Here is a 23,276-nt window from a genome sequence, read left to right on the forward strand (position 1 = left end):
AAAGTCCGGATTTTAAAGTTAGACTTTAAAATTGTGATGTCAATTCTACTATTGCACACATATATGTGACCAAAACAAGTCTTAAGGGGGAATTTTTCGAAATTTAGATTGTTACATCATCTGAAAGCTGAGGAAATAAGCTTTCTATTGATATATGGTTTGTTGGGATAGGACAGTATCTGGTAGAACAACAACACAAAGCTGGAATCTGAGGGTGCAAAAAAAGCTAAATATTGAGAAAGTCGCCTTTGAAGTTGTTAATCTGAGGCACTGCAGCAGGCCATCCACTCACAAAAATAAAGTTTTTATACATTTACGGTAGGAAATCCTAATGATTTTTGGACAAAAGAAAAATCTGTAATTTACCCCCCTACAATGTAATTTTGGATATAACTAAAGATGTTCCCGTGCTCCTTAAGACTGGTTTTGTTGTCCAGAGTCACGTATATCACACACAGTATTTAGTTCAATTTCATGGGAAAAGTAATTCAATTACAGTAACTAATTACTTAGTAACCAGTTACACACAACACTATTGGGGATATATGGGATTGAAGCTGTGACATGTATGCTGTTAAACAAGCCTACATGTTGATCTATCTAAAATCAACCATCAGGAGTTACAATTTGCACAATAAACTGGATTGTGCGGCTCAGAGCGAGTAGTTTATAATAGTCTTTTATTGGTGTAATGTTCATACAGGAGTAATATATCTGGAAATCAAACACGTTTTGTACAATGTTGTAAAAATCAAACTATGCCGTTCTGTACAAGATATATACATGAAGACTGCTTTCACATAACACGTCAACTCTTCCAAATAAAATCAAGAGAAGACAATGGTCCATAATACGTGACCGAGTTGATTTTTGCAGACATTAAAATGTATACATTCAGAAAACACAGAAAATCATGTGAAAGAATTTGATTGACTGTATACCAGCTTTCCTCCAGCAACATTTTCAAGTGCAGATTAAATTGAGATTTTTGACCCTGTGTAACACTGTTCAATAGTTTCACATGACCTCAGACACTCCCTGATAGCACACATGAATCCTGCATACGTCCATTTGATGTTTGCTAATCTGCAATACGTCTCGGTGACGTCTGCTGTCAGTCTTCATAGAGAAATGTTGAAGATGAGTTAGAATGGATGTAAAACTGTTCTTTCTAAGATGTTTAGCAGATGTTTTTACACAGGATGTTTTCCAGGGCCAGTACTGTATGTATAAAGCCATTTTTTAATATTCTTAAGTGTAAGAATAAGAACATCTCTGTTTGAAAAATGAAATCGCAGGTTACTTTATGTATTTATCTTTGTATGGGTCGATGTCAACCGATGTTAAATTTCACACAAAAGTGTACAGCTCAATATATCAATCACTATTATAAGCTCAACCTTGTAAATCTATTATTAGTCTATTATTACTATTATTATTCATCTATATATCTATTATCTACTATTATTATTATGTAAATCTATTATACATACAGTACGGGCCCAGATCTTTAGCAGACGTATTACAGACGTCTCCGTCTCCGAGATGAGCAAACTATGTATTGTAGATGTCTTACAGACGTCAAACAGACGTAATCCAGATGGAGTGTGCTATCAGGTCTATCATCACATGTGTTAACACTAAACTCTTGCTTTAGTACTGTCAGATCTGTTAAAAGCTCTGTTGAAAGTCTATAACCTTCATAGACATGTCTAACTCATGCACACTTAACCCCACATACTCTGTTATATTAATGATGCATATCCACATCCATTCTACACGTCTAATTGCTTCCTCAGAAAGCAGATGTGATGATTGTATGAGCCGAAACGGTCCAGCTTCTAACATCTACCGTTTTGAATCTGATCCGCTCGGCCACACACCGGACAAAGCGTCCCAATGGTGAGAAACAAGAGGGGGAAAAATGATTTATAGTGTAAATAGAACGTGACGGATTTGAAACCCAACACATCATTGCAAACTCACACTCATGTTTCTTTTGCTCAGATTGTAAAATCTGCTCTCGCTGTTTGTTCAGAAGAACATTCTGCTTCTGTAAAATCTAAAGGCCCGTGAGAAAAGAATAGAAACACAAACACTCCTCTTCTCATCTCAGGACGGTTTCATCGATGTAAAGGTCCTCGTGTTTATTTGGCTGCCAGTGTTGTGAGGTATCACGGAAGGGTTTATCAGAAGGCTCTCGGGGTAACAGACAGCGGGACGGTTAACAGTGCGACTCTTTCTCGCTGACGGGGAAGTAGCCGTCTTTGGTCGGGACGCCTCTTTGACGAAGACCGCCGCCATCGGCCACAAAAATGGCCTGAAGTTTCTCTTGTTCTTGTCTGGTTTTAGGCAGGTCTGGGTACGGTGTCGTGAGCTCGATCAAACGCTGAAGACAATGCAAACATTTATAAAGCAACAGGTCAGCTTTACAGTAGCTCAGAGGAATAAAAGTTATATTAAAAATATAAGTGGGCCACTTCATGCTACCTTCACATGCTTCACACTTGTTAGTCATGTTTTAATGCTAATAAATACTTGTCACGTTACTTCTGGATGAAGTGGGATTTATCCAATTTCCGAGAGCACGTGACAGCAGCGTTATTCACATGTCATATTGAAATAATGCACTAACAAAGTATTCTACTAAATTGATGTATTACTACATCATACAAAGTAGCCTTAAATCTACCTTTTTTGAAGTCTATTTATTTTTGGAAGGGTATTATGCAGAAATAATCAGGGAAATGTGCTTTTTCATTGGTAATCAGCAGATAAAGTGTCACTCACCTCTTTGAGGGAACCTTTGGACGTGCTCAGTTTAGAAAGCACCCACAGAGGAATACAAACCATCGAGGACAGAGCCAGCAGCCAGCCGAGAGCGTAACCCCACCACGGGTACACATACTCATTATTGTACTTCAGAGGAGTGTATTTGATCAGGGAGAATGCAAATGTACACTGCCGTGAGAAAAAAAAAACATTCTTTAAGAGCTACATTTCATTAAAATAGCTCTAATGATTTTTTTCAAAATAAGAGTTCTGCTTGCCCAACCCAAGTCAAAAGGGCAATTCCAGCGTTATGGACGTGACATTTTGCGTTATGGACATGACATAAATATGCTCAGAGAATGGATTTTTTACGATTATATTGAACCATCTGTTAATATTTTACTGAGCCCTTGTTGATAGAGTCTAAACATCCAAAAATACATATAAAAAAAGGGAAATAAAAATGAGTTATGGATGTGATAAAAAAGGACAATTTTTTTAGGAGACGATAAACTTTGTAAGATTTCTGTCAAATAAAATGCACAATCCTGAAGCAATAATACACAATGAATGGAGAAGGGATGGCTCTTTATAGAACATCAAATAGTTACTTTATTTTAATTTTAATGTGTCCATTTACGAGGAATATGAAGCGTTATGGATGCGACAATCCTGAGAATGGCTCTTACCTGACTATGAAAAATCATGAACTAAAAATTAAACAAAGACTTTACAAATTTGAAGAGAGATCTCATATGGGTATTTGAGCCACTAAATGTTCAAATCTTTGCTGTTACCATAATAAATATCGCTGGTAAAAACTACATTTTTCGTGGTAAGGTTGACATTTTCACAGAATTGCCCAAAAAACATATCCCCAGATAATCTGTGTATTCTGAATTGACTAAACCGTGTTTATATGGAGTTGGTACGGTGTCTCATGAAGGTCAAATAAACTTTTCAAGACTACTAACTGTATGTTCAAACCGCCAGCGACTCTGTGGCTGAATTCGAGGGGTGACTTCATACCTCATGACAATGGATGACGTGAGCTCCGCTGTTCTATTCCTATTTGCTCCCGAAAATCGCTCATCATTTGCATAAAGTTGAGCAAATCTCTCGCCAGTGGTCACTGTCGCACGTGTCTCGCCGGCTCTCGTTTGAAATGAATGGCCTCGCTTTGTCGCTGGCGCATGAACGCATAGTAACTTAAACTATAAAGTTCAATGACACTGTCGTAAAGCATGCAAAGACTTCTCGCACATTTGAATTGATTTCTAGGCGAATAAATACTCACGAGACATGTGGCTGGAGTAAAAAACATCCAACAGTATTTAATGTAAGGGCCAGGACGATATCCAATCATGTCCTCAATTTTGTCGTAGAATCGATCAGCACCTGCAGTCAAAACACAAACAAATGATCAAACTCGGGTGACACGTCACCATCTGAATTTTTCATAAAGCACACAAAACACGGAGATGACTCTCACCGTAAATCCAGGCGATGCAGACCGTCTCAAAGACAGCTACAAAGAGCAAACACGTGCCACTCGCTGCGTAATAGTCAAACAGCTGGAAGACGTACATTCCACCCTGAAGCAGACAGAGAGAGAGAACAGGATTATAAACATGACCTGTAGGACATACCATAATATTCCTTGTGATATTGTGTGAATACCACGGTAAATGCTAACAGTAAACTATCACCTCCGTGAGCATAATGAGACCCACGAGGAATGACACGACCGCAACGACAAGGATGAGCAGCTCCCTGCGGTTCTTCCGGCGGAACAGAGACGGGTGCATGTCCACCATCGCTGTCACCAGACTCTCCACACACACAAACTGAGGCATGACACACACACACACACACATTAATCCCTGCAGCACAAACACACATCAGTGTCTCCGGAGAAAAGAAAGATTCACACCTGACTGTCTAAACCCAGAAGAACGATCATGATGAAGAAGAAACAGGCCCACAGAGGAGGGAGGGGCATCATGGACACTGCCCGCGGGTACGCGATGAACGCCAAACCAGGACCTGAGTGAGACCATGCATGACACAACACACAGCATAAGACTTAGCAAAAGAGTAGAAAGAAATCTCGTTTTACATATCACATTTTCTTTTGTAAAATCAGGCTCTCCTTACAGTAGATAACAAAAATACGTTGTAAGAACGTTTTTCTAGGTTATTTCTGAACGAAAAAAGTTTTTTATACCAATTATTTTATAACATTTTTAGGATGTTTAGCATAATGTCAAAAATTACTCTTTGAGAGAACGTGAAGAGAATGCAAGTCAAAGTTGTGAAAATGTTGCTTGTGTGGTGAATAATTCATAAAGAAACATGTCAAAGATTGTCGTGGTCCAACACCCACCAGACTCGGCCACCTCTGAAATTGGGACGTTCTGCTCGTAAGACATGAAGCCGAGAATCGAGAAGATGGCAAATCCAGCCACAAAACTCGTTCCGCTGTTCAGACAACACAGAGCCAAAGAGTCTCTAGAGACAGAAAAACATGCAGAAAAAACAATATGATATATGAGATCAACCACAGTGTTCCACATTTACAGAGCTTGTTCTCTATAATGTACGCAACTCAAAAATAAAACATCAACAGTGTTTCTTTTGAGTATCATCTTAGTCATAAAATCTTAAAACTAAAGGTGCTTGAAAGGTTGATCACAGCGATGCCATAGAAGAACCATTTCTGCTTCCACAAAGAACCACACTGTCATGATTCTGCCCTTCTTGTGGTTGTTTTTCCAGTTTGGAGTGACAGGATCATGACAGTCCCATGTCTTGTGTTTGGAACCACGTGGCCACTGTTTGATTCTTTGTGCAATGTGCTCTACTGTCTTGTGTCTTAGCCCCGCCCCCTTCATTATCCCATTATCAGTCCACGCCCTTCACCTGTTAGTTGAGTTGTAGCTCGGTTTTTGAGTTGTGTCATGTTTTTTTCGTTCTGCTTTAATAAATAGGTTTAGTTGAAGAGTTATCTGCATCTGGGTTCTGTTTCATGAACATCCTGAAACATTCAGTCAAAGGCTCTTTGAAGAACCATCTCATTCCTACTTTTATTTAGAATCTGAAGAATCAATGGATTCTCACCTGTAGCAGTTGTTGTTATATTTGTTGTAGCTTCCGAGTGCCGTGAGACAGCCCAGACAGATGGCGTATGAGAAGAAGATCTGTGTGCCTGCATCCATCCACACCTACAAGAAGACAGAAGAACACCTCATCTCACTTTGATGTCAGTAGATTACATGTATTTTGGGTCGGTCTCTTGAGGTATAAAATCAATAAAAAAACTAATCCTGGAGCACACAGGCTCACACATCTCACACATCTTTAGAAGCAATTTAGTGTCGGGTCAGAGGCCAAGTGAAACCCTTTTGTAGGATTCCTAGAAGTTCTATAATCTCTTACATCTCTCAATCACATAACATTTTTTTCGAGGTTTTGATGCTTGAGAAAAAACACGCTGGCATGTTTTTAGCACGTCTATCTGACAAGACACGGGTCATCTGGATCTGAATTCATATGACATGACACATCATGTGAATGAACATGCACACTCCTCATCAAAACAAATCAAGTTTATCGAATTATCATCTGTTTGTTGAAAGCACGTCCTCGTGTCTTCACATTCATCACCTGAGGCTCAGAGATTTCTGAACAAGACCCAACACAGAAGATTCCCCTCATGACACTTAACGTTCGGAGAACTTGTTCACGGACAAACTTCATTTATTCATTCCTGAGAAGCCAAAGGCTTCTGTTTATTTGGCCTCATGTTTGCAGACGTATCTCAACGCTCTCATTGACTAGACTAAGATTCCTCGGATATAATGAGCTGTGTTAAGTGAAGTTAAAGAATTCTGGGATACGTCTGGATGACCGAGTGGCTTCTCATCCCTGCTTTAAAAACAGAAGTTCTAATGGTGTGTTTTGGGGCAAGAGGATTCATCTGTCACATAACACCCCACCAACAGACACCATTATTAGTTTCTATTCAAACCAGCACAATTCGCATTATAACAATTTAATCCATTAAGTGTTCTACTGTTTTTTCAGCAGGGATGTATCATGTGGGGTCTCTGTCTGACACAGATGCCAAAGTTCAAACGCACAGATGGTTTCAATTGTAACAGGACAGAAAACAGGCATCCCTACTGTGTTTCCTGCTCCGGGACAAATCTAAACACCTGGATAGACAAAACCACACGACCTTTCAACTCAGGACACCGCATGTCCCAGAAAACACTATTAGTTCCAGACAACTTGCTAAAAGACACTAAACTGGGTTCACACCAAACGCGAATTAAGTCAATGCAAAGACGCGTATGGATGCTAACTCAGTCTCGTCAAAGATTATATCTGTCAGATCGCGTCACTCACAGGAAAATAACAAACTCTTCCTGCAAGTAATTAAGAGTGTAGAACCCGATTGTTCACGTTTGGTGTGAACCAAGCATTACACACAGTTTTACGTATATACCCTAAAGATGTATAAGTTGTTTTGTCATTTACTAGAATGTTATTGTGTATTATGCTTTGTTTACACCAAATGTGAATAATCGCGCTCCACACTAATCATTACACTGCGTTCACACCAAATGCAAATTAAGTGTTTTGCGCAAGTAATTAACATACAAAGTTAATGCAAAGACGCATAGACGCAAACTCACGAATGACGAGCGCGCATCAATCTCGTCTTCCGCCAAGGTTAAAAATATTTGTCAGATCGCGTCACTCACACGTAAAAACGTTTCCCACAAGAAATAAAGAGCGTGGAATGTGATTATTCGCTTTTGGTGTGAACCCAGCATTACTTGCGGGAAAAGTTAATACATTTTGCATGAGTGACACGAAAAATATCACGTAACGGGGTGTGTCTTTTCGCACCCGGACATGTCATCTAGTGGTTGTCATGAGCTCTTCACCAGAACTTCTCGCTCCAGTCCAAAAAATGTACTTTGTATGTAATTAAAGGCCATTACACACACAGTCCGACATTTTCGTATGTATTTTTTCGTATTTGCCACTTGCTTGGAATTGTCAAAACGCCTCTCAAGATGTTTGCTATGGATGCGAACAAAGAAAATCAAACCCCGTCCAAATTTTTTCTGAAGGACGAAAATATCGGAGGCAGTGTGTAAATGTGATTGACACAACGTGAGGTCGTATTTATTTTTTAACGTGCAAAAATTTCGGACTCAATGTGCAATGGGCTTTCACACTATTCGCTTAATTCGCGTTTGGTGTGAACCCAGCATTACTGTATAACATTACATACACACGTTGTGTCTCACAACTATGGTACTTAGAAAGTGGATCTGATTGTTGAGGTCGTTGTAAGAGTTTGTTTTATGTGAAATGTTAGTGATGATATACCTGTGGATCTGCTAATCTTCCCAGATCAGGATAAAGGTAGTACTTGATCCCTCGGGAAGCTCCTGGAAGTGTGACTCCTCTGATCAGTAAAATCAACAGCATTGCGTATGGAAAGGTTGCGGTGAAATAAACCACCTGATGAGAGACAGAAAACCAGCATCAGGCTTGATCTTTGTCTTCAGATGCACTTTACAATCATCATTTAAGTTGAATTACTTAAGCCACATAATAATATTTACTAGGTTCATTTACTTTTGTATTTACATGCAAGCTTACCATATCAAGTTTTAAAATAATAGTTCCTTCGTTTGTCACATAGAAGTTGTATTTTGAGTGCACACATTTTAAAAGATATTTTGACAAATAAAATACATAAAGTATTATATTTTATAGAATACATTAAATTACGGTTGTTGCCTGTTGTTCTTGGTAGGAGACAAAATAAATAATATTGTTTTAAATAAAAATACAAATGTATTTTATTTGACGGCAATTTTCAGACAGCATCAGATGTGCGATTCGTACTTTTCCAGTGGACTTGACACCCTTCCAGATACAGAAGTAACAGAGAACCCAGGCCAACAACAGACACAAGACCAGATCCCAGTGCAGCGTTCCAATCTCATCGATTCCAGAAGAGATCCGTAAAACTCTCCGTCTGCAGAGGCGAGAATCACACATAACACAACACATCAGAGTCTTGCAGACGGCTCCATTAGTTAGACGGAGATTGACTGGTAAAGAAGTAGAGTATTTGGACAGTAGAGGTACAGTGAATATGCAGGAGATGAAAATACTCTTACAGTAAAACTTACTCCCAAAATTCAATGACTGGTGATGTTGCGTTTTCCATGTTCATTTCCACAATGGAATCATTTCGTCTCTGGAACTCCACGCAGGTCTCTATAGTAAACAACAGTGAGTGCGTTTACTTCAACCTCTGATGTGAAGTTTATATATGAGGGAAATATGATGAAACGTGATGATGGCATGACACTTCAGGTGGAAATGTTGCTCACCTGTGTTCCAGGTGTTGTTGCAGGAAGCCCACGGCAGATCCCACGTAAATGAAAAGGAGAGATAGAATATTCCCCAGGCCAAAACTATTATGTAGTAGAAGTTCAACAGGGCCACAATTACTTGTGTGGCGTATCCAATACCTACAGAGAGAGAGAGAGAGAGAGAGAGATGGAGAGTAATATTGTGTAGAATCAACAACAAAAAATTATGCAAAGGTATGCATCAATATTTTAGAGTTGTGCCAACTTCTCACAAACAACATTGGGTCAGACAGATAAAATGTGTTTTTAAGTAACACCAACTTAAAAATTGTTGCTCATTATTGAAATGATTAAGTTGTTCCAACTTCTTTTTAATACTGATTTAATCAAAGACAATGTTTGCAAATGCACATTTTTTTTATCCCAATTTACAAAATTCTCAATAACAAATAATGTTGTCGTAAACACATACACAAAGATTTTTAGGTTAAATCACACACAATATTAAGCTAAAGTAATTTTCAACATTATTAAGTCAGCAAACTCATCAAAATAGAGTTTCAAACTTAAATGTTTTAACTATACCAAAAATAGATTTTTGACTTGCACCATTTCATTTAATGAAGTTGTGCCAACAGATGCCATGAATTATTTTGTTACAGTGGATGAACATGCTATTTAAACTTGTACTGAAGTGTTTTCAGTGTAATCATAAAGTAAATATTCATACAGCAGACAGGATTCAACGTGAGAGAAGATTGTTCAGAAAGAATTTCACAGCTTGATGCTGTCGGAGAATCACGAACGCATGAGACTTCTCATTTATTGATCCGACACAGAAGCCAGAAACAAAGACCTGTAATGTTTCAACTCCATAACGTGAGAATGTTTTTATTTGATCTTCTGCACAGTTTTACCTTCAAACAGCGGGCAGATTTTCCTCCAGCAGGTGATTCCTCCCTGACTGGTGTACTGACCCAGAGAGATCTCCAGAAAGAAGACGGGAATACCGCAGGTGAAGAGGAAGATCAGGTACGGAATGAAGAACGCACCTGCCACAGAAAAATGAATCATACTTGACCATGGTAGAGCGATGGTAAAACTGTAAGAACAATCAACATATCGGTGTGATATTAACACACAAAACAACAACAAAAGCAGTGTTACAATCAGATCTATGGGTTCATTGTGTAGTTTCTGGTTTTATTTATGTTTTTTCTCAAATGTAAAACGAGTCACAATTTCAGTAGATTTCCAAAAGGCTTTCATGTGTCTCTCTGGACACACGCCAGGGGTCGATCAAACAACAGATGTGACCTTTCACCTTTTGAATGAGTAACACTGTAAGCTCAAGAGGTCAAATCTCAACACATGCCAAACACTCAACACATCTCCACCAAATCAAACTTCTGCTGAATAACTGGTTCTTCTGGACTAAATTATATTAACAATATTAGTCAAATGGTCAATATCTTTCACTCTAATAAGAACTACTGTAACAACATAAAATGTTTGTTATTATTTTAACATTTTAAATTTTTTAAATGTGCAACATTTAAACGTATAATACGTTTGGTTATTATCGTCAACGAAAAGTTAAGCTATTAAAAAATGTCTGTTTATTTAAATCAAATCAAATATTCTCTTGTGAGAATTATTTGGAAACCTTCAGCAAAACGCAAATAAAAAACTTGTGTTGGCAATAAACTGGAATAAGTTTAATGTGGACACTAAAAATAAAAAAAAGAAGCACACAATTGTTAAAGTGTTTTTTGGTCATTTTTCGTGTTTCGACATTCACACTAAAGATTACAAAGTTGTGCAATAGAAACAATTCATTAAGAACGAGTTTAGACACTAAATAATGCAACATTTACACCTCAGAGCTAACCCCCGACCTGACCAGACGCATCACACATTCTCTCTTGTCTGCCTGAGGGGCTTCAAGTGAGTGAGAAGTGCGTGAAGTATTCTAATAATCTTCAGCTCTTATGAGGTCAGTCAAGAGAGTCTCCTGAGGCTGCACCTCCGGCACATCTCAACACTCTCAACATTTTCATTTGTGATGTGCACCTCCTCACCTCCTCCGTTCTTATAGCAGAGATAAGGAAAACGCCAGACGTTTCCCAGGCCGATGATTTCTCCGGCCACCGACAGAACAAACTCCAGTTTATTGCTCCACTGGCCGCGCTCCGTCATCTTCTCATCTGCATGTGTGTCGACCTCCAGCGAACGGTTCGGCCCGTTCGACGGCTCCGTTTTGGCCGTGATTTCTTTCTCACCTGTTGAGGAATTTAAGAGTATAAATCAAAAGCTCAAGACAAGCATTTTTTAAACAAAAACTTGTTTAACAAGTTTATTTATTTTATTATTCAACTTGTTTTGAGCTCACACCTCACACTATGTTTTGTAAGATTTAGAAAGAAAAATTCAATTTTTTACTGTGAATTCACCAGACATGAGCATGCAAGGATTCTCGCACAAAACAACACAACAGCAGTGGAAAAACACACAACCGCATCATCAATACATTCGTTCTTGCTGCAGTGCATGTTGGGAATCTGAGTTCACTGCAGCACATCACACTAACAAACCTTAAAGGGACAGTTCAGCCAAAACTGATTCAGTCCTCATTTATTCTCCCTCCTGCATCATTTATCTGCACGTGAGTGTTTCTTCAGTGGAACACAAAAGAAGATACTTTGAGAAATGTGTCAGTGGTTTAGAAGTCAGTGCAGAAACAATCTCTTCTTTTGTCTTTTATCTACAGAACCCCGTCAGGACCCCACGATGACTCTGACAGATCGCTACAGTGCTCTGAAAGACCTCTCTCTGTTTTCAGAAGAACAGAAGAGCCACTCATTGTGTTCATTTCTGTCAGCTTGAATTATCCGAGCGGATCCATTTGTGCGTTCACCAGACCCGCAAAACCAGAGGAGCAAAACTGGAGAATATCTCAACTCAGTCTCTGATGTTACTCTTCAAATGCTCAGGAGAAATAAAAAAGAATCAAAAGAGACATGAAGGAGGTTTAAATGAGTCTGGATTGTAGAGGTGAAATCAGTGGATGTGATGAGAAATGTGTTAGTTTGAGATCTTTTGATTGCAGATGAGACGAATCTGAGCTCAGTTTGATACAATGTTGACATTTCTTCTCAAACTCTCATCATCTGTCACGTTTCTGAATCTTTTTCTTAGCAGAAGCATTTGATGAGAGTTAAGCAAACATTAACATTTTCTCTTCATTTAATCTGGCTGATGTCTAAGAGAAATCATTGAGATATTAAAGAGATCTCATGTGTTAGCTCTGGTGTGTCCAGGGGTCAGAGGTCACTACAGGAACAGATGAATGTTTCACATACTTGAGGTTTTTCCCAACATGCCTGTTGGACGCAGGGGTCAGAGGTCTTGAGAATGTGTTCTCGTCCCCAACACTGCATCTCTATCATCACAGCTGGACGACATGTCAGGAGTGTGATGCAGAACAGGTTTCACAGAGGTTTGATCCCAAAATTGTATAGATCACACATTTGCTCAGAGGTGAGGTGGAATATGTCGGTCACGTCTGATCTCTCCAGGACTCCAATGAGAACAATTGGACTAGTGCAGGGCTGGGCTGGGAAGAAAAACCCTAACCTTTGGCCCACATCAGCCCTACACCATTTCTGTAGTTTTAGGAGGGGGGGAGTTGGTTGCATGCACTCCCATTTATAATACATCTGCCTCAGCGGCCCAAGCGTCCGTTCCGGCCCAATACGTTAGCGGCCCACCTGGAGAACTCCAGATGGCCAGTCCGCCCCTTAATCCCAAGTGCCACATTAGATCTCAATAACGTCTCAAACTGTGCTCAGGCTGGACAAGACGACATCACGTCAAACCTTAAAGATGTCAGGATTAATGTGACTCATGGCCAACAGCTGCCGATCGTTCACAGATGGAAAACTAGAACATCCAGACAGGAAAAAACCATCCGGTCGTTCAAATAAACGCCTCATTTATGATCATGAAAAAAAGGCAAAAACATTAGAATAGAGACAATTCTAATGAACAGAATAGCAAACAAATGTTAAAAGAAAACATCCTTCATCTCTAAACGTCCAGAGATCTCAAGCATCATTCAGACGGCTGATGTCTTGAATGAAAAGATTTGTATTTCAACTCCACAAGACTGAATTTTGCAGGATTTCACGGCTCAATTCTCCACTGACAGCATGAACGTGTTCCCTGAGATGATAAGAATCAGTGACAAGCGTGACATAACTTGCCTTTAAACTGCATTCGGTCACATTCTTACAGAAATACATTCTGCACAAGCGTACACTTCTCTGAACGCACATGATCTCTGTGTCCCTCAATGCAAACATGAATCATTAACTCACCTTTCATGAGGACGACTGAATGCGGGCGGCACCTCTGTGAAGTGAAGTCTCAGGTTTGGCTGTAAAGTGTGAAGAGTTTCCAGCTTTAGTGGGACCAGTCGGTCGGCTCAGGATGGTCCAAGTCCAACTCCTCCCCCGAGCCCTCCCTCTCTCTTCTTTTCACAAAACATGGGCCACCCGGGAGCCGAGCGGAGAGATTGCATAACATTAGCACCCAGCGCCTGTTCTCTCTCTATACTGATCCAATAAAGACTAGAAAAGAAACATTATGATTTACTGTGGCAGAAGATTCACAGTACTTGTTTTCATGGACATGAAGACTGTCTGTCATTCCAGTCGCTTGGTTAAAGAAAACTGTCTCACCAGATATCCGTTGTTATAAGCATCTTATTTTCACAGTTTAAAACTTAAATTCACATGTTGCTGCGATGAACAGCAATGATGCTGATATCAAACGGCCTGGCGAGATGTGCTGTTCTATTGTGATCAGACTTATAACTTTAACCTGCATGTTGATTGTAAAACAGGCAAAAATAAATCGATCAACAATCTGAGCCGGTCAACAAATCAAATAGTCTTGTGATCTGTTTTTATATGAACACACACAACACTCTACAAGCATCTCAAGACACTCTAGTGCCTACTAAAACAACCTAGCAACCACCAAGAACACCTTAGCAACATCTCCAAACACCATAGCAACTTCCTAGATCTTTCTAGCAACCACTCAGAACACCATAGAACCTTCAGAAACACCCTCGCAACCTTTCAGAATACCCTAGCAACGTTCCCCGACACCATAGCAACCTCACAGAACATCCTACCAACCTCTCAAAACAGCTTCCCAGACTACCCCAGGCCTCACAAACGCTCTTGAACCTCCTAAACACAATGCAGCAACAACACAGATCACAATAGCAAACTCTCCGAATAACTTAGTAACGTGAAAGGACATCTTAGCAACTACCCTAAAAAACTCAGTATGGCTGTATCATGATGGTTTCTTTGAGGGATGTGAATTATTCTTGGTAAAGGATGTAATGTTACTTTAAGTTGAACTGAGAATGTTGATGAATTGAGTGGTTGGTGATGTTCATTCATTCCTGGAGTTTCTTCGCTCTTTGTGTTGGGTTTCACTCTTTGCATACTGATGATTCTGTGTTTCTCTTCTCATGGGCTCAGTGGTTTGTGTTCAATGACTGAAGAAATGTGCCTCTGTCACCTCACAAACACTCTCTTCTCTGCATGACATTAAACACGTTCTGAACACGACTCGTGTTCACCTCAAGATCCTGAAACATATGACATGCAGAACAGAACTGAATCTCGCGTGAAACGGTTATTCACATAATAAAAATTAAGCCAATTTAAATACACACCTCAACTCTTCACATTACTCAAATCTGTGTTTGACATGAAGTCAGTGTGTTTAAATGAACAGTACACATGATGTGTGAATTACAAAACAACTTTCAGTCACTTGACATGATCATTAAAGACATTTTACATGTTTTTCTATCATGATTCACATTTATCTCTATAACGATTCTAACGATTTCATATCACTTATACAAATTGATTTAATAAGTTCATTTTAATCAAGGAAAGTTCAGTAAATACTTTGTAAAGAACACTTTGAAGGAAATGTGCACAGTTGTTGTGTATATAATGTCATTTATTATTTTGGGTGACTTGCACAAGCTTTCTCAGATCTTGTCCAAATGTATTCTTCCACTTTCTGATTTTGAAAGTAGATGTTCTTTGTGTGCCTGTCTGTGTTAACATCACCTCAGTTACTAATGAAGAGCCCGCTGAGAACAGTTCATGTCTGTCGTCTTACAGCTGGAGACTCTTGTATAAAACACCCAGACAGACAGACAGACAGACAGACAGACAGACAGACAGACAGACAGACAGACAGACAGACAGGGACGCTCAACAGACCTCGGTTTTATTTTCTATTTTCTTACCGTGTGAATCTGGTATTTACAAAACCATTGACTGAAAAACAAAACACTAAAGAAGGAAATCCTTTTCTCACTTTGAAGAAATCAAACCCAAGAAGAGTTACAGAACTCACTGGCGCCACACAGTGGACATTGAGTTACGGTGCATACACCTGTCAGAAAGATGAAAGCTAAACCATCACGATTAATGTGAGTTTACTGTTGTTTATCTGTAGTAAAACTACTGTAGAGTTCATCTTAATACAGAGTTCACTGTCCCAAACTGAAACTGTTTACTTTCATGAACGCTCCGTTAAAAAACAACTTAAACTGGTTAAACATTAACAGATGAAGAAAAATATCACCAGAGATAAATACTACTTTTTGATTTACCATTTTTTCTAAATCGACTGTAATAGAACATTAGATTTTTATTGGATTTTTTTCTCTCAACACTCAGAACTGATGGTAAACCGATGAAACAGTGACCTCGTAATCGTTTTCAAGAAATAAATCACACACAAAATAAAAAGGGTTTCATCATTTATTCACCCTCATGTCATGATTGTCTTTCTTCTGCACAACACAAAAGAAGATATTTTGACCAACAACACCTCCCGACTGAATTTTGATTTCAAAGATATTTTTACGGTCACGGTAAAATTATTTTATCAGATTTTATAAATTGTATCTTTAATTTTTTAAAGATTTATTTTTGCCGTTTTGCCTTTAATTGTACAGCGGAGTCGTAGAGAGGACAGGAAGTGATATGGGATAGAGAAGGTGGTGGGTTCGAGAAAGGACCAGGAGATGGGAATTGAACTCGGGTCGCCCGATGCGCAACCGCGCCACATGTCGGAGCACTGCCTACAAGACTATCGGCTCCGACGTCACGTCTCATTTTAATATTCATCATGAAATGGATACTCTGGGTGGTCACACCACCTGTGAAAAATAAAAACAAACCAACAATGTTCAACATGAATGAGACGACATTAAAAGCGTGTTTTTACACCGCTCCGATCTGAAACTTACATCAGTAGTTCCACGAAACGAACATCTTTGTTCAGCTTTTCAATGGCACTGGATTCCTCCTCTGTGAGAGAGAAATCAAATATCTGCCAAACACAGAAGATGAAATGATCAGAACGCCGGGACTGAATGATTAAATCAACTGAAGTGAATGAGGATGAACGCGACACACCTGAAAGTTTTCTGTGATCCGCTCAGAACTGAAGCTTTTGGGTATCACGGCGACTCCTCTCTGAGCGTTGAACCTGAGGGCCACGTGAGCAGTAGTTTTCTTGTATTTCTTGCCGATGGAGACCAGGAGTGGATCTTCTAGCAGCGGAGGACATTTCAGATTCACCCTGTGAACAACATTCACACATTCAACAATAAACAACTACTCAGATCGATACAAAATATCATTTTTATGTAAGTCACTTTGGATAAAAGCGTCTGCCAAATGCCTAAATGTAAATGTATTTATATCCACCGTGTGCTGCACATTACAGAAATGTACTACGGTAATACCACGGTACTTTAATATGGATCATGACTCTAGAGACAGTGATGGATCGGTACCATGATGCATCTCGGGACGTCCCGAGCGGACTGTATCCCACTACCGTGATGTCATTCTGCCGACAGAACTCCAGGAGTTTGGGCTGGGTGAAATATGGATGACATTCTACCTGCAGGCGACAACATATAACAAAATACTTTATCTGTAGTTTGAGCTTCTGACTGTGGTGTTCATCTGTTCGATTACTGACTATGTGACTATCTGTGCATCTGACAAACGACAGACGAGCGGGTGTGTTTGGATACCTGGTTGGAAACGGGTTTGTGCTTCAGTCCCGGCTTGTTCAGAATGAGCTCCAGTTGTCTGCGGTTGAAGTTTGAAACGCCCAGAGATTTGGTCAACCCTGCGTCCTTACAGGCTTCTAATGCCTGACAGATATCAAAACGTGAATTAATGCAAGTATTTCTCAGAATGTTCCACGTGAATCAAAAGACATGAGTTCTCTGATGGACTCACTGCCGGCTCACCTCCCATGTGGCGCGCAGATCATTCTGGTAAAAGATGTACTTCCCGTTCTCATCTTTGGGGTAAAACACGTCTCCCGGCTGAGACACAGACATACAGAATTTCATATTTAACCAAACCTGTCTTTTTTCCCCAGAGGGAAACTAAAAATCAGCATATTTAGCAGAAGGTGCTCGAGTCATTGACCAATAAAAAAGCAATAAACTGAAATGTGAGAATAAGCCTGTGTTCAGACTTGACTTCTTCATTGAAGCTGATAGTGTCCGATTTACATTATAAATCTATGGAGTAAACTGTGTTTTTAAACGGCAGGGTCTTTTTCTGCAGCTCAGCATCTTCTGAGGTTGATAAATGTTAAACATTTCTGGAAAAAACGCCCTACGTCAAGCACAGAGACCTGTCGTTTCCATTACAACATGCGAGGAACGTCATTGGTCGATAATGCTCGAACAAATAAAATAGCGGCCGAAACGCCCGTTGGAGAATAGTCATCTGTCTATAATTTAATATATTTATGTTTTATTTCCACTTTGAACAACTTCTAATTGCATTTCTAGTGAGAAATCAGTATTGTCATTTTTTAATATGTGATTAGTTATTCCAAAGACGCTCTCTGTTTATAATGCAAATACACTTCCGTTACGCTGCCTGGCGTTATCTGTTTCTCTGGGCTGCCTTCGTGCACAGACGCTGCCTCCAAAGTCATGGCGTTCAGATGCTATTTGTAACCAAACTTTGAACCCAAAACACTTTGTCAACTTTCTCTTGTCAAAAAAGAAGTCAAGTGTGAACACGGCCTAATGATGTAAAGCACAAGATGAAGCCGGTGTGAGGCTGTAGGTCGGGTTTGGAGACTCACTTTAAATGCGACGGGAAACTCAATGATGTACAGATCCACATAGTCCAGTCCTAAAGTCTTGAGTGTTCGTTCTAACGCAGGTCTCACCAGCTCGGGGGGGTGAAACGTGCACCATAACTACATCATACAAACACAGTGGAATCACACATTTACATTCATTCATTCAGCAGACGCTTGCATCCTGAGAGAGAACACACATGTCACATGTCATGTAGAATAAAAAACTCAACTGGCTTTAGCTATGAAAATAAATCTGTTTTAATCTCAATGCATGTTTCATCAGTAATGCATCATGTACAGTAAAAACTATTTATTCGAATTAAACATAACTACACTGAGAAAAGCTTCTTGCTAAAAAGCTGAAGTGAAACTTTAAAAATACACAAAAAGTGAAATAGTGTACATATAGATGGTTTCATCTTAACAACATAAGATGAAACCCCCAACAAGTGAACTTCCGGTACACATTCACAAACAATCGAGCGCCTGTAGATTATTTCTGATTAAAACTCCAAAGAAGAGTTTAGAAGTGTTACTTGGTTAAACTTTTCTCTAAGATGTTGAATTTAGACTGCGAGATGTCAGTGTACCACACGGGTTCTCTAAATGCGACCGAACCACAGGATTCATTCAACAAATTGTTTAGTTAATAAAAAATGAACTAACTTACAAGAAAATTCAACAAATTATTTTTTTATACAATTATCATACAGTATAATAACAATTCAAATTAATATTAACATAAATTAAATCAAATATAAATAGTTATATTATTAGACACTAGCCAAACACAAACTGGAAGTTAACAGGAGGTCAGTCACGCACGAATCCTCTGAAACGGTCTATATCAGGAAAAACACGTTTTACAAATGAGATGTGTGCAGCTTTTCTGTAAGGGGACTTTTATTTAAATGCATTTCTGAATATATATTTTTTAAAACATAAAAGCAAACAAAAATTAAATAGAAAATAATATTTTTATAAAACTATTTCTGTGCTCTATGACAGTGAGCAGTGAGAATACCTTTCCGCAGTAGAAGATCTCTTCTCTTGTCACAGTTCCATCAGCTATCTTCTCTCTGATGGCCTGTCCCACCTCATGTTCATTGTAGTAAACCAGAGCACCATCAAAGTGTCTGTATCCCACGTCTATGGCCCGTTTCACAGACTGATATGCTGTTCCTTTAGGAGTCTGACAGTACATCACATTAATAAACTCATTTTATTAGATTGCAGGATATCGTCAGTATATCAGATCCGTGGATTTATGGATGGGTTTCCAGCTACCATCAGATGTTCCTCACCTTACGGGGGTCTCCGTACGTCCCCAGACCGATGATGGGCATTCGGTTGCCGTCACTCAGAGGGATGGAGTGACTCTCTTTGGTCAGCGACGCTGAAATCATGACCGATGATCTGATGTGGCACAAAGGTTCACGTTTATCCCTTCTTATCACGTTTATAGGTGACCAATTTGATACCTTTGATCAAAAAATACCACATTTATAAAGTGAGAGTACAGTATCACACAGATCGAGTTTGATCAAATGACATGTATAAAACCTATAACAAACATCAAAAAGCAGAAGTTTAATACTGTCTGGTGTCTGTTGAGAGCATATACGACCAAATTCTTTACTGATACATGTGATACAAACATACAAGAATATTCTTTAAAGAGGTTTACTGTGGTACCAGATGTATTTGATATTGAAATCTGTAAAGCATTTTCATTTTCAGGGTTTGCTGATATACAAAAGGAAAACCAGTTAGACAGAGAATCACTCGTAAGTTCAGTTCTTACCGGCTTGCTGAGGATGATTTTCAAGTCTTATCGATGAGTTTCTGTGAAATAAATAAAAAGAGGCGTTCTACAGCATGTGTTTGGCACACACGGCTCTCTCCTTCAGTGTAAATCTGAGATTTTTAAATCGTTTTATCTTCTGCCAAGCAAACTTTGCACCGATGTCACAAAATGTTGGAGTGCATCCAGAATCCTGCTGCAGGTAAAACAAAACATGTCACCGCTTACAAACACACAGCATTCTTCAATACTTCAAAGTCCTTTTAAGTATGCATGAGTCTTTATTTGAAGTGTACTTTATTTAATACTAACATCAATGTACTAGCTAGCAGTATACTGTTAATAATACTTGGGACTCCATTTTCACACTTGTCTGTTTATGAAAGTCTACTTTTATATGAAGGTATTCTACATAGAGTTCAGTTGTTCAGAAATGTTTTCTTTGTGCACATTGTTCCACGAACACAAAGTCAATATAGGTCATGTATGAGACTCTTTCATAGATGGTTTTCACAATGAAAAGAACATTAGTTCAACTTTAATGATACAAGTTTACAGTATTTGATATAAAGCATATTTAAAATAATGAAGGCACTAAATCTACTTTGAATGTGAAAAACATTTTTGACCCTGGACAACATAACCAGTCCGGGAACATTTTTAGTAATCGCCAAAAATACATTGTAGGGGTAAAAATTACAGATTTTTCTTTTTTCCAAAAATCCATTAGGATATTAAGTAAAGATCATGTTCCAATATTTACAAATGTTCTAATGGAAATGTATTAAAATTCTCTTTTTGTGAGTGGATGGCCTGCTGCTGTGCCTCAGATGAACAACTTCAGAGGTAATTTTCTCAATATTTGACTTTTTTGCACTCACGGATTCTAACTTTGTAAACAGTTGTTGTTCTACCAGATATTGTCCTACCCTAACACAGCATATATCAATAGAAAGCTTATTTCTTCAGCGTTCAAATAAAAGTCTAAATTTCGAAAAATTGACCCTTAAGAGTGGTTTTGTCGTCCAGGGTCACATTTAAATAAGTGCTCAGATGTTTTCTTTCACTGCTCAGGAGATTTTGTGTGTTAGTACCTTAGTCTCATATTTTGCTCGGGAGGAATAAAAACAGAATCAAATGAGAGTGTTATTGTTGAGACACATGAAGAGTCTGGAGGTGTAAAATAATGTGGTTTTGAGTAAATGTAATGAGACATGTTTGAGTTGATATTGAGATTTTCAATAATATTGATGAGACGAATCTGAGTTCAGTTTGACACATTGAGATCTCCTCTTATAACAGACACATCTGGGAGATTTATGACTCTTTTTCTCAGGAGAAATATCTTAATCTCATTGATGATTAATAATGAGGATATAAACCGTTCCCATATGTGATTTATGTTAACTATGGATAATAAATGTGATGCGATCTAGGAACTGGCTTCACCTCACCACACATCAGTCCTCTCCGAGGGGGGTTGCATCACAGTTAACAGTCCCACCAAACCCCAGCATGGGTGAAAGTTTATGACCCCAAGTCTCTCTAACACCCTGAGCGCCGAGATCACATGAGTTCCCCCCAAATGGATCCAACAGTTATACATCTAATATATACAAAAACCACATTGAAATCACACGAGTGTAAATCCAGCTGGTCACGTGTTTGGGAGCGTGTGGAGTCTGTGTTGATGTCTGCTGTATTCAATGTGTCTAGACTTCCTCACAGTTCTTCTGGCTCGCTGTCTAGAGTCCGGGCTGCCATCACAGTGGTTTTGTGGTTGAAAACAAAACTTTTCTGGGGATAACATTTAATGAGCACAAAAGAAAAACACCTTCAAGCTCCAAAAACGTCTACCAAGTCATTAATGAACTCATGAAAACATTCAGCAGCTTTGTGTGAGTACAGGCCGACATTTAATGAGCTCGTAAAATCAAAAACATTTCTTATTTCCAGTACAAACATCTCCACGTTCATAAATGAACTTTCAAAACGACATATTAAAGATATTGACGGGAGGAAATTCTCTGTTCATTTACTCAACTTCATGTCATTCCAAACCGTTCCACCAGTGGGAGCCACAGAGCAACTGCAAGACGGCCACAACGTCTGGACCCAGTAAGATTACCCAGAATTCAGCAGTCATCTCATCTGTGACATCATGTTCATCATCTCAGCATCACTAACCTGACATCTTCATTTGAAATTCCTCCGCGGTCGTAACTTTCCCAGCAAACAAGCACGATGCCAAGACTAAGAGACGTGGAGTGCACGTTCATGTACACAAACCAGACGCTAATGGATGACATCACACACTTTACACAAAGCACAGTTATAAAATTTACGAAGAAAGAGTTTAAAACACTGCCGTTCTCAAGACAGATGCTATAAAAATGATTGATTTCACTATGTCGCATCTACTTCCATCTGTTTGCAGTGTTTCACGTTAACATGTGTAATCCATGACATCATCCATCTGCATTACAGAGAGACAATTAAACATCTCTATCATCATATTAAAAGTGTGTGCATGTATTTAAACGTACGTTTGCTTTGTAAAACAAATAAAATAAAATTGAAGTAATTTCAAGAAATCTATTGTTTGCACCGAAGGAGAGATTTCAGACTTCTATTTTTAAAATGATACAAACATATGAAATGCATTAGAGATGAACTCAGCTGACATTTGTGCATTTATTCTTCTGTTTCAAAATGTGCATTAAGTCGAATAAATTGTACTAATATCACGGACATAAACATCCATCTTGACCTCTACTTTGGACATATTGTAATTGTGAATAAAGTTACGTAACTTCCTAAAGACAGAAGCATCTCTTTAACGTAAAAACACATCAAACCTGGGTTCCCTGGCCCCTTTAAGAGCTGTCTGAGGGGGTCTGCCGGTGATTGCGGCCCACCGCTGTGTGACACAGATAAGACAGGACGGACCCATTGGGAGTTCAAAAGAGTGTTGGAGCCCCCAGCGAGATTACAGTCATTTAGGATGACCTCTGCTGGGGTAATTTCCTTCTCAAAGTCTCAGTTGTGCTGGCCGC

General features: G+C 39.0%; 2 protein-coding genes across 4 annotated transcripts; both read right to left on the reverse strand.

Moving 5' to 3' along the window:
* Window positions 1-663: 663 nt before the first annotated feature.
* slc6a13 (solute carrier family 6 member 13) lies at window positions 664-13,699 on the reverse strand. 2 transcript variants are annotated; one of them, XM_056740120.1, is made up of 15 exons: window positions 13,559-13,699; window positions 11,261-11,461; window positions 10,097-10,231; window positions 9,198-9,338; window positions 8,994-9,081; window positions 8,704-8,836; window positions 8,179-8,313; window positions 5,893-5,996; window positions 5,159-5,283; window positions 4,706-4,818; window positions 4,482-4,619; window positions 4,265-4,367; window positions 4,070-4,170; window positions 2,791-2,961; window positions 664-2,389 (listed from the first exon to the last, which is right to left on the reverse strand). In XM_056740120.1, exons 1-15 carry the CDS (start codon window positions 13,563-13,565, stop codon window positions 2,225-2,227), a joined length of 1,860 nt encoding a protein of 619 aa, XP_056596098.1. In that variant the 5' UTR covers window positions 13,566-13,699; the 3' UTR covers window positions 664-2,224. The 2 variants fall into 2 exon arrangements, with proteins under 2 accessions (XP_056596098.1, XP_056596099.1); XM_056740121.1 differs by lacking the exon at window positions 13,559-13,699 and adding an exon at window positions 11,574-11,657.
* A 2,335-nt stretch (window positions 13,700-16,034) lies between these two features.
* LOC130414286 (aldo-keto reductase family 1 member D1-like) lies at window positions 16,035-20,370 on the reverse strand. Of its 2 annotated transcripts, none has more exons than XM_056740122.1 (10): window positions 20,221-20,370; window positions 19,721-19,897; window positions 19,441-19,608; window positions 18,417-18,533; window positions 17,560-17,637; window positions 17,338-17,460; window positions 17,092-17,201; window positions 16,709-16,874; window positions 16,540-16,622; window positions 16,035-16,449 (listed from the first exon to the last, which is right to left on the reverse strand). In XM_056740122.1, exons 2-10 carry the CDS (start codon window positions 19,820-19,822, stop codon window positions 16,407-16,409), a joined length of 990 nt encoding a protein of 329 aa, XP_056596100.1. In that variant the 5' UTR covers window positions 19,823-19,897; window positions 20,221-20,370; the 3' UTR covers window positions 16,035-16,406. The 2 variants fall into 2 exon arrangements, with proteins under 2 accessions (XP_056596100.1, XP_056596101.1); XM_056740123.1 differs by having other exon boundaries at window positions 19,721-19,832; window positions 20,221-20,345.
* Window positions 20,371-23,276: the final 2,906 nt, after the last annotated feature.

This window comes from Triplophysa dalaica, chromosome 24 (assembly GCF_015846415.1).
Source record: "Triplophysa dalaica isolate WHDGS20190420 chromosome 24, ASM1584641v1, whole genome shotgun sequence".
NCBI lineage: Eukaryota > Metazoa > Chordata > Actinopteri > Cypriniformes > Nemacheilidae > Triplophysa > Triplophysa dalaica.

Coding starts and splice junctions, on each gene's coding strand:
- LOC130414286 (XM_056740122.1), bottom strand. CDS start 19,822: ATGATTTCAGCGTCGCTGACCAAAGAGAGTCACTCCATCCCTCTGAGT. Junction 17,202..17,337: donor ACAAACCCGTTTCCAACCAG/GTATCCAAACAC, acceptor TGTCGCCTGCAG/GTAGAATGTCATCCATATTT. Junction 16,875..17,091: donor ACGTCCCGAGATGCATCATG/GTACCGATCCAT, acceptor TGTTGTTCACAG/GGTGAATCTGAAATGTCCTC.
- slc6a13 (XM_056740120.1), bottom strand. Junction 10,232..11,260: donor CTGCTATAAGAACGGAGGAG/GTGAGGAGGTGC, acceptor TTTCTGTGGCAG/GTGCGTTCTTCATTCCGTAC. Junction 4,171..4,264: donor CTGCATCGCCTGGATTTACG/GTGAGAGTCATC, acceptor TTTTGACTGCAG/GTGCTGATCGATTCTACGAC.